Raw genomic sequence first — 12,006 nt, 5'->3', positions numbered from 1 at the left:
GTGAGTCTGGTGCAGAGTTCTCAGCATCCTCTTAAAGTGGAAGTTACAAAAATCTTTTAAGAAAAGATTAATGAATGAGGCCCAATAAGAAGGAACATGCTGATCTTTGTTTTGTGTTTGCAGTTACTTCCCCACAGAAGTAGCTCCTCTTTAAGAGCCACTGCATTACAATATATTTGATTCTAACCTGCTCCTCTGTCCCCAGCCTCCTCTGCCCCGCCCCCACACACTCTGGACATCCCTCTGATTGGTTCATCCGTGCACATCGCTCGCAGCTCCGGCAGAATCCTCCTGGACCTGCTCCAGACCCGGTTTCACTGCGAGGCCCAGATCCTCGGTGTAGACCTGGACTTGGGCCCAGGGCAGAGATCACACATAGTCCCTGACAAACGCTTCGAGACCACACTGTCCTCTGGTGTCCGAGTGTCCGTGTGGAAAGCGGATCTGGGAAACTTCTCGGCTGTGGCTGTGGTCAACGCGGCCAACTCAAAGCTCCAGCATCACGGAGGTCTGGCCCTGGCTCTGTCCACCGCAGGAGGACCACTGATTCAAAAAGAGAGTGATGATCATGTCCAGAGCTGGGGAGAGGTGAAGACAGGAGAGGCCGTGGTTTTGGGAGCAGGAAATCTTCAGTGCAAAGCTGTTATTCACGCTGTTGGCCCTCACCTGTCCTTCAGACCCAATCACCATGAGGTTTCATTGGCTACAGGTCAGCTGGAGAGAACCATCAAGAGTGTGCTGGAAATAGTGGAGAAAAAACAGTTTGATACAGTGGCAATTCCAGCCATAAGCTCCGGAATTTTTAACTTCCCGCTGTCCGAATGTGCAGAGGTGATAGTCAGCACGGTGAAGAAGTTCTATGGAAGTGACACGTCTCACAGGTTTGTCTCTAAATAAATGCTCAGTAATCAGGGTTATTTAGGCCATAATGTTAAGTAATGAATGTATTTTTGTGCTTATTTTGTAGTGAACATTTGTGTAAATATGTCAGTTTTTAACTGTGTTGTTGTATCTATGTATCTATGCTCCAAAAGATGATAAAAAGCTTTACTACTACAGTATTTTGTGTGATGAGCTGGACTTATGCTGGACTGGTGTGATTAGATAAAGCTGCTCACAGACAGAATGTGATGAGACGAAGTGAAGGAAGGATTTGTATCTGGGGTCAATGATCATGAAATCAACACTGTATAACTTTCTTGAGGTGGCGTGTCACCTGCATGACTCCATGGAAACAGAAAATTAAAACCAGAGCAGCCGGTCCCTTACCGGTGTGAAAAACCTCTAATTATTCTTCTAATCAGTATCTCCTTTCCAAAACTCTTGTTCAAAACCAAATATATCACTTCTTTTACCTAAGATAAGTAATAGTTTATGTTGTTTTTCTCCTTGTTTCTATGTAAGTAGCCGTGTTTGTTTGACGTAAACAGAGCATGCGTCTCTCTCTGATTGGTTAATCCGCCTGTCAATCATGCCCTCTTAAATCAGGGAGACAGGAGACGGCTCCAGATCCACTTGTCTTTGTAAAGTTTTGTCAGAGCATGTGTTTCTGGCTGGTCAGATAAATATTTTTTCTATGGAGATGGATACATTTTATATCATACTGTGTGGAATATTATAGCTAAATGCAGGTGTGTCAAACTTATTTTGGTCCGGGGGCCGTATCCAGCCTACTTTGATCCCAAAGAGGCCGGGTCAGAAAACTCATGTCATATAAACCCCAAAAATAACAATAAGTTCAAATATTTGTGCAGAGAAATGCAAATCTATTACAGAAATCTTTTTAAATTGATGAACTCTTATTATAATATTATAATATTACGAACAACCTGAAACTTTAAGAAAAATTAAATTTCAACACAATGTTTTAACATGAACTTACATGCAAATAGGAATAAGTACATTTTTCTCATTTTGGCCATTTTTCTGATGAGGGTGTCATGGTCAACAGTCAAAACAATCGTCCTTTAAGAGCGTTTGGAAAGAGACAAGTCTTCATTTGTGCTGCTCTGGTGGGAGGGGCCACGCACAGAGGTGCTGGAGACACTGCTATGCTGAGTGGTGCAGAAAATTACCAATATTTTAATAGAAAATATAATTAAAATATTTTAGGAGAAAATCACCCAAGGGCCACATTAAAGGTCTTGGAGGGCCAGATCTGGCCCCCAGGCCTTATGTTTGACACCTGTGGCTAAAAGCATTTCCATGCAGCAGAAGGCCTTTTCTCCAGGCCAAATAAGAGTCAGGTTTGTGGAGACACATGTCCACTCACAGTAAGGACACATTTTTTTTCTATGTTTTTCAGATCAATAAAACACCCGGAAAAAAAAATATTATATTATTTATTGATTTATTTATTTTTACACTGTGTGTTTTTAATCTCTGTTTCTTACTCAGGTTTAAGCCCAAAGAGGTTCTGCTGGTGAACAATGATGACCCCACAGTGGAGGAGATGAGGCGGGCGTGTACCAGGCTCCTGCTCCCTGCCCTGTGTCCTCAGCCAGGCAGCAGCAGCAGGAAACTCACCCCTGACCAGAGGAGCAGCTAAAAGCGACACTACTCCTCCTTTTCCCCAAGTACAGTTAGGAACAGTGCGGGTGGATTCCTGAGGAAGGGAAACCTGGAGGAGCAGAAGGTATGAGATGTTTTAAGCATTCCTATACAGGGAGAATATATCATCAAAATAAAAAATTCATGGATACAGTTGTGTACATAAATCCAAAATGGCCCCACCGAAAAGAGAAAAGGTTATATTTCTGCTTTTCCTTTAGTCTTAAATTTGTTGTATAATATAATTTTTCTACTTTTTGATACAAGGAATTCAATTTTGATATATTCTTTCTTATATTTTAAGTCAATTTTTATGTTAGATCTATTATCATAGTTATATTTAACTAAAATAAACTTCTATATCTATAAAAAGTTACATTTATACTCAGGGCCCTAGATCATAGTTTTAAACCTCTAAGGTGCTTTCTTTGTTGACTGGACAGTCACTATGTGGTGTGTTGGAGCAGTGAATGCATCAATCTCTACTGCGAATCCAATTCGCTTTGGATAAAAATGTCTGCTAAATACCTGGTTTAACCTTTAACTATAGTGTCAAAGGTCACATGTGGTGAGCTAAAGACCATTGTCCTGGTCCATGGTGCCAGAGTATCCATGTTTAGAATCAGAACATGTGCACCTTCCCTGGGTCAGACTAGCCAGGCTGGGCCCCTGGAGCTTCTCTGGTACTCTGGCTCCAGCGGGTTAACCCTAACTTCTGGTGAGGGGACTCCTGTCCTCTACCAGTGACAGGAGCTTTCCGTAGGTTAGACTAGTAAATTTAATTCAGTTCAAAAAGTTTATTGTTAATTTTATTATTGTATTAAGTTCTTTAGAGACACAGATTCCTGCTTCCCTGGCAGCCTGGTGGTTATAGAGGGAGAGAGTTCAGCATCTAACAGCCTTCTGGATGAAGCTGTTAATGAGTCTGTGGCTCCTGTATCTCCTCCAGAGGGCAGGGCTGAACAGATTGTGCTGACCACGGCAAATGCGAGGGTTAAAGTAAATTTAAAGCACTAATTAGCACTAAAAGCACAGTCTTTCTGGACCTGGGCTCTTTCACATGACACAGATCTGCCCCAGGAGCACATTGTGCTGATGGTAAACTGCACCAAATACAACAATAGAGCATGCTGTCTGTGATTTTGATGAGGAATATGTGCCTACACTTGCGTAGAGCGTAAAAAAATAGGATGATCCTATTTTCTGAAATCTACGTGCGCATGACGCACTGCTCCATAAGCGCTCTAGCATGTACAGTGGAGCATAGGTCATTAGCTCATTCACTTTCCATGCATTCTAAAACTTACGCACAAAAGTTGCAGTTTTACGCTCCGCGTCGGGCGAAATACGCACATGCAGTGAAGCCAGGCCCTAAACATGGGATCGTGTGGCTGGTCCCGAGTGATGCAAAACATCCAACAGAAGCGCGAAAACCCATTTGGTTAGTTATATGATGTTCTGAGCGTCCGTCCTCGCACATTGGCTCTCCCAGGGAAAGCGCTCTTGGGCCGTGGCACCTAACACACTCCTCGACCTGATCGGAGCTGCTCCTGCTGGTTCAGGACTCTGTTTGGACCGCTATTCCCCAGTTTGTATGGCGTACCTCCATGCATAACGACAAACCAAGATGACAAAAAAGCGGTAGCAGCTGAAGTTGTGTTTTCTTCAGTCGACGTAAATACGTTGGCGTGCCTGTCCAATCAGAACCCTTCCCCATCCCCAGACGCTGAGCAGAATTAAATAAAGACGATTTAACGTGTTTCCATGTAAAGGCAACACGTTTGCAGGTATGTGACCCTGGGGCCAGAGCACCAGAGATGCTCCAGAGGCTACTCCTGGTGCTAACCAAGAACAGGGTGCCTTTCCTGGGTCAAATTAGTCAGCTGTACTCCTGGAGCCTCCCTGGTACTCTGCCTGGCAAATCCAAGAAGACGTCCCTGGCAGAATTGTGATCTGGTACTTTTCCGCAGCAAAATTTGGTGATCATTACATTTTGCAATGGACTCTACAACAGGTTTTCAAAATTGAGTGAATGTGAGCCTCTCTTTAGAGTAGGTAAAGACAGCTGCTCCCCCTTCCCCAAAATCCCATCCGCCTGTCCCCCACAACAGGCCTTTGAAGTAAATGTATCTTTTGTGTTTCTGATGAGTTTCAATAACAACTGATGAAATTTTTTTAAATATGTATTTTCATATATTTTTTAAAGTGAATTCATATATGATTTTTGCAACAGCAAATCATTTCCAACTTCATGCAGCCTAATTGAGATCTTTTATCATCACTGAACATTAGTAAGACACCAGGACTAATCTTGAACTGAGAGATAGAGAGGGAGACTCCGAGCCCACGGAAGCAGGGTGTCTGCAAAGTGCGACTGGGCAAACGACTGCACTTAGCATCTTGGGTCTGGTTTTGTCCTGCTGGTTAGTCCTGGTTTGTTCTAGTTTAGTTGTCCTGGTTTAGTTCTGGCATGTGTCACTTCCTAGTGGGTCTTTGGTGCCTCCCAAGGAGGCGGGCCTCACCTATTGAAAACTGCTGCACTACAACATTCGAGTAAAACCATCTGAATCCGATGGCAAAACTTGGGTAAAACTGGTCGAACACATTCTGGAGCATTTCATAGAAGCAGGAAACAATTTCTGCACCTTATTTGACTTGATTTCAGAAAGGCTTTTCCAAAATGGTATTTTTTACACTAGAATGATGGTCACATTTCAGTATTATTCTTTAAGGATGAACATGTGGGTTTAGAGGCTGAATGATCTTTATACAATATGTTATTTCATTTCATGGATATGGACCCATTTTTCAAGCAAAAAGTGACCATTAAACAATAATTTTACATGAAAATGGCCTTGAAATAGGAAGATAATATTGAAATCACATTCCTTTTAATCCTTTTATCTTAGCAGCCACATTCCTTCTTAAATGACAGTTACATTTAATTTACATAAAAATGTATATGCATTTAGGAGCTCAGTGCGGTGCGAGCAGGGCTGTTACTGTGGGCCCTTATGGAGAGCACTGGGACTGGGACAGACTTGAGACTGTCACTGCAGCTTGTATAAAGGCTCACATACTATTTTTACTATTTTATAGGAAATAATTTAAGAAAATATGTAACTTACAATTATGGAGGAATTTGAATTTTTTGTTGGCATTATCAGAGTATTAATATTCTAAAACAGTAGAATTTTTTTTCTTACGAGTGACTGACTATTTGTAGGATTTTTTTCTTGCAGAAGAAACATTTTCCCTTAAGAAAAAAATTTGTGAATGCCAGAAATGTTTCATAAGATTTCCTTAAGTACAAAATGTGTTCATAAAACACTTCATGAATGAAGCTCAGTGTGAGTAATACTATGTTGGATGATCTCTCTGGTTTCAGATGGATGTGATCGTGAACACCATTGGGCCGGATAGAAATCTGAGCATGGGCCAAGTGTCCAAGATGTTGTTGAAGAAAGCTGGCCCCAAATGCAAGACCAGATCAAGCAGGCCCGCTCCAATGGTCTGTGATCATTACACAGGGCTTTAAGTTAGACTGTAAAGAGGTCTACCACACCTGCTGCCCCGTCAAAAAGCAACTTCAGATCTGACCAGGTAATTAATACATGATGGGACATACTGTATGTAAGGCTATGGAAGGGTGTTTAGTTACTCAAACCTATTCTTTTGCCTAGACTTGTAATCATGTTGTAGTAGTTTCTTCTCACTGACCTCTGAACTTGGTATTTGGAGTGATTTGTGCATGTTATGTGTCATCTTTATTCTCCTGGATTCAAACACATCACAGCTTTGGTCTCCTCATTTTCAGCTCCACCTGTACACTCTCACTGTGACACACACACTCCCTTCTCAAGTTTATTTTCTTAATCGGTGATACATGTAGGATTCAACTGCGTCATGTTGTCATTTTGGCACAAATGCAAAAAATGCAGCTCACTAGTTTGATGTGCAGCTCTCCATACGAGGGGCGACAGCAGGCGGCGCTTTGTTTTCATGACTCCTAAAGTAGAAGTCAGCAGACTTGTTTCTTTTATGAAATTGTTTTAGATGAATATTGTGATTTAAAAATGTCCAGATTATAAAATAATGATCCATAGGTGTCAGAGATTAGAACTATAACAGACACAAGCACAGTAGGTCTGCTTAAATATATTATTAATACATGATCACATGTATATAATGCTATGGGCGGGCGTTTAGTTACTCTTTAATACATAATATATTTTGTGTCTTTCAGGTGTTGTTCAAGTCTGTACAGGACTGTCTGTGGCTGGCAGTAGCCTCTCAGCACAGCTCCATCGCGTTCCCGGCCATCGGCACTGGGAATTTGGGCTTCGGGGATGAGGAGGCAGCTCAGATCATGCTGAATGCTGTGTGGGACTTCTCCCAAAGATCAGTTTTCCTATAGAAGTACACTTTGTCATCTTCCCTCAGACAGGAATCGTTTCAAGGTATCAACACCAGCAAAGGCACGACTTACTCACATTGAGACTGTATTTGTGTCCTTTGCAAGACACTTCACCACTGAGTCTGAAAGAGATCTGATTGTTGATACGTACATTAATCATATTCTATTTTTGCTAATTAAAACTGTTTTGTGAAATATCTTAAAAGGTTCGTGGGAAGTAGTCACAACCAGGCAATCACTATTTCACATCAATCAATGCCAGCACACAATGAAGCTAGAGTAAACGTGTCTGTCTATTCCCCGCTTAACATTGTTACAACAAGCTAGAATAAATGTGCCTGTTTATTCCCCGCTCAATAATTGTTACAATGAAGCTAGAACAAATGTGTCCGTTTACTCCCCGCTTAACATTGCTACACACACAATGAGGCTAGAATAAATGTGTCCGTTTACTCCCCGCTCAACATTGCAATCATCACACAATGAGGCTAGAATAAATATGTCCGTTTATTTCCCCGCTCAACATTGTTACAATCATATCAATCAATCAATGGGTTTAAGCATCAATCATCACACAAACTGGCACATAAGAAAATCAAACTCACCGTTGACACTGGGCTGGAGAGCCAACAACCCACGGCAGAGTGGCTTAAACCCGGCTGGGCGTTCGTACGTAACCCGCAGCAGACTCTAAAGTGGGTGCTTTCCCTCCGCCTCTATATATTCTCTTCATGCACCTGTGCGTGCAGAGAGGGCCAGTCTCCACCGCGCACACATACATGGAGGCGCATTCCTGTCCCATGTCCAGTCTTCTGAGACTGGCAATGGGGCAGGATGCCCTGTTTTTCGTAAACACAGTGTCCTTGGCACAATCCCCTACTAAAAGATAGCGAGTTGTATAAGCATAATATTGACTTCGTGCAGGCATGCAGGCCTAGTGAATTGGTCTCAGGACCATCTTATATGTTCCCACTACATTCCACCCTGTGGTCCTGTGATCAATTCATAAAGGCAGAGGAGTCCAAGTCATCATTAATATGTAAATATTGCAATATAAAATCATATAAGTGCCTTCTTTCTTCAAAAGTGAAACGGCGTTGCCAGTAATTCTGGTTCTGCCACCACGTCAGTTGTAGTGTATGAAGCTCAGGATTATCTGGCACCACCTCAACATGTATAATGTCACGCCCGAAGGCCCCCTCAGTGATTGTCATTATGATCTTCATGGTGCAAAATTATATAAAGTCCGTGCAATATGTCGTCTGAGCCGAGTAATGCGAATCCAAGTAAGCACGTTACAGCACGTTAAAGCAGCAATAATACAAATCAGTATAACAAGTGGCGGCGCTAGCAGCCGACGGGCAAAGGGTGATAGCCCCGTGAAGATGTCATACCAGTGACTAGCGGAATTTTGCTCTACCAATTTCGCCACCGCCTCCACTTTCTTTGATTGGAAGAGAGTTGTCACCTGTAACTTGGACACGGCATGATCGTGTTGATTGATCATGTCTTTCAGATCTTTGGACGATTCCAGCGCGCTTTGGAAGCGTTCCAAAGATATCCCCAACTTGGGTTGCTGTAATTGAGTCCACTGCACCTCTGTGAAATCACTGAGTGTGGAGTAATTTGTCAATCGATATGTAATGTTGTGCCAAGTCCAGACATATACATTTCTCAAACAACCAGAGAAAGGTGTGCAAGGAAGTTGAGGATGTTGATTCATTGTCACTACACACAAAGTGTGAGGACCTAGCTGGAATAACAAATCATCGGGTTTTTGATAGTCCCAATCACACAAGGCGTTTTCTTCTTTCAGGCATGGGTTGGTATAAGCTGACCTAAGTGGGCATACAACACCTTTGTCCATTTCATCACATCCTGTTAAATCATAAGTCACATTTTTAGCGGCGTCAAGCCACTCCCCTTTGGTCCTCAGCACCCAGTATGCGTTATGACTTATAACTGGGAGCATGTGGAATCGACAAATTACATCATAGTTGGTCACATTGTATTGTATCCATTTTCCCCAACACATAGTATCGTTGCATTTGGTTCCTTCAGCATATAGACGTAGCCACCAGGCATCGGAAATGTTCCAATGATGCCTCCAATCATTAGCATTGTTGTTTGTCAAAATTCTTTGAAATCGTTCCTTTTGATGTAGTACGTGTAAATGCTGAATAGAACATATAGTCCAATTAAGTAGACCAGTTACATTCATGAACACGTCATCAGTAGTATTCCAAGCATTCATATTTATTTTATACAGTTTTTGCCATAGTTGAGCATTATGCACTTGTGTTGCCACTGCCGCAGGCATCCACTTAGCAATAATGTCCAGTCCCTGTCCGGTATATTGTCCAGTGTAGTGTAACTTGTTAGTTACAATCTGATGTTGGCAGTTCCCATCAGGGAGCCATAGCCTCCCAACAGTGTGTCATACCATGCGCGTTTTTGAATACGGCACGGCGGCATAAACGGGAATCGTACTGTCCAATGTACCTTGATCTTTTGGAGACCTGTCGCCATTGGTTGACAGGTTCCTGGGATTGGCACGGCATGTGCCACTTCATGCTTAGGAGATCCGGGCACCACATCCACTCGGTACCCGAAAATAGTCCGGTTCGTGATAACCGTAGCGTTGGCTATCCACAGTTCTGGTTCGTTGGTTGTTACTGTCCACTGCGTCCCATTAGGGAACTGACAGGTGTGGTTTTTCCACACACACAAGTTAACTTTACTCTCCACCGTGATCTGGCAATGTTGTTGCACCAGGGGAAAGGGTCTCCCCCCCACTATGTGTAGCCACATAGTGCAGTTAGATGTGATGTTGGCCACCAGGCATTGTTGGGCGTTCGAACAGGAGAAATTGTCCTGTTGACGTGATACAGCGGCATTCTTCCACCATAAACGGAAAGTTTTAACCGGGGTCAAGGGATAGCCGGTCACTTCTCCGTCCACCAGAGGGGTGTAGAGGAGCGTACCCAGTAGCAGCAAGGCATCAGGGACACCCAGGAGAGTGCCCAAACAGCCGGCACCTCCAATCAGCCGGCGGGCCATATCGTCTGCGGGGTTGGTCGGTGGGTTTAGTTCCAATCAATCTCCGCCAGAACTCCAGCATCACCTGAAATAGTAGCATAGCTCACAACACGTTATGTTATTGCCTAGGATAACAAGTATCCGCCGGCACATTGACCCATTTATCCTGTCCTGGAAACATGACAGTAACTATTTTGTCTTGTCCTTGGGCTATGATTTCTGCAGGTTTTGGGGGTCCAGATTGTTGTTTTACCCAGACCTTGGCCCCAGCTTTGTCTGTGGAGCCAAATCCACCCCGTCCCCGGAGTGTGATCTCTGTCGGTGGAGTAATCTCCGTTGGAGTAGACAACAAACAGGGTTTAAGTACCAATTGTGCAATTTTGTCTCCTCTATTAATTACCACAGGCTCCTCATTAATGTTTAGCATGACCACTCCAATTTCTCCTTGATAGTCCCCATCAATAACCCCGGCCATCGTGGTCACTCCTTTAAGTGCCCACCCTGACCGTGGTAAAATGTGTCCAAATGTCCCTTTGGGACATTGCAGTCCCAGTCCTGTCTGAACCACAGTAGGTTTGTTTGAGCACAAAGTGGCAGGAGCAAGCGCTTTCAGATCTAAGCCTGCAGAGCCGGGTGTAGCTCTTATTGGCAATTGAGCTTCCGGATTAATTTTCCACATTTTGATAGGCCCAAAGCCATCGGTTTCTCTAATTACAAACATCCGATTGATCGGGGTCTGCCCTTCCCCTAGTGGACGATTATTCATTCGTTTTAGGACATCATATAGATGTGCTCTCCAATTGTCCAGACTGTTATTTCCAGAATGTCGTTTTAGTGCTCCTTTAAGTAGTCCATTCATTCGCTCAATCAGCCCTGCCCCCTCAGGGTGATAGGGCACATGATAAATCCATTCAACATGATGTTCTTCTGCCCATTGTTTGACCTTATGCCCGGTAAAGTGGGTACCATTATCAGTTTGTATTTGTATGGGTAAACCATAATATTGCTCAATCAGATTTAGGCATTTCAATGTAGCATTTTGGTTAGCAAATTTACATGGATGCACCACCAATAGTCCAGAATAAGTGTCTACTGCGGTGCACGCATGTCGACAGTTTTGTGATGTGGGCAGGGGGCCAATGAAATCCATCTGCCAGATTTGGGCAGGGGATTCTCCTCGGTGAATGTGTCCCATCAAATTTTGGGGCACACCGCGTTTTTGGTGCTGACAAGCTTCACAATGCTCAACAGCGGTTTTAACGTCATCAACTTTCAAATAGATTCCCCTGTCTCCTGCCCACTGCATGGTAGCCTGTATTCCCCAATGTCCTGCTTTAATGTGAGCCCATTTGGCCACATCAACCTGGTTTCCCACCATAACGGGCATAGTTTTCGCTATTTGATCAACCTGCTGATTGTACAGGGCCTCCAAACTGTGAGAGGTGGTGTGTGCGTCTACGTGCATGATATGGATTGTAACAGCATGAGCCCGCTCCCACAGTTCCTCCCACAATTGCTTACCCCATACTTCTCTGTTTTGAATCATCCAATTGTTGGCATGCCACGTAGGCATCCACTGCGTCAGTCCATTAACTCTGGACCATGAGTCAGAATAAATCCAAACTTCATTAATGCCTGCTTGTCTCACTACTAAATGTACTGCCTTTAATTCTGCCCATTGGCTACTCTTGCCTTCTCCCATCTCTTCTAACGTCACCCCCTGGACTGGATTCAATGCTGCTGCTTTCCAGTTCCGTTTACCAGCTCTCCACTTAGCAGAGCCATCTGTGAACCAAGCATGTTGCTTTTCAGCATCTGTCAGTTCATTAAAGGGCCTCCCCTCTTTGACTGGTGACTCGGTTATTGGCTTTATTTCAAAGCGAGTCTCTCCTTCTTGGGGAGCGTCCGCAACCTGCTCATGCAATACAGACACACCTTTGAGTCCAGACTTTACACGTTCAGACACGTACCATTTCCATTTGATCACACTACTCTCTTGG

At 43.5% G+C, this 12,006-nt stretch overlaps 1 protein-coding gene across 1 annotated transcript in view; it reads left to right on the top strand.

Annotated features, from left to right (window-relative positions):
• Positions 1-7,023, top strand: part of LOC110170131 (protein mono-ADP-ribosyltransferase PARP9-like) — an 8,759-nt gene extending 1,736 nt beyond the window's left edge. The window contains 6 exon segments of the mRNA XM_055156235.1: positions 206-881; positions 2,398-2,635; positions 5,939-6,020; positions 6,023-6,061; positions 6,064-6,125; positions 6,797-7,023. Coding sequence (XP_055012210.1) covers positions 206-881; positions 2,398-2,635; positions 5,939-6,020; positions 6,023-6,061; positions 6,064-6,125; positions 6,797-6,967 — 1,268 coding nt within the window. The 3' untranslated portion in view covers positions 6,968-7,023.
• The last annotated feature ends 4,983 nt before the right edge of the window (positions 7,024-12,006 follow it).

The sequence above is a fragment of the Boleophthalmus pectinirostris genome, unplaced genomic scaffold (assembly GCF_026225935.1).
Source record: "Boleophthalmus pectinirostris isolate CB_2022bp ecotype Guang Dong unplaced genomic scaffold, ASM2622593v1 HiC_scaffold_20, whole genome shotgun sequence".
Lineage (NCBI taxonomy): Eukaryota > Metazoa > Chordata > Actinopteri > Gobiiformes > Gobiidae > Boleophthalmus > Boleophthalmus pectinirostris.
Note: the sequence above shows the minus strand (reverse complement) of the source record. Positions and strands in the feature narration are given on the sequence as shown.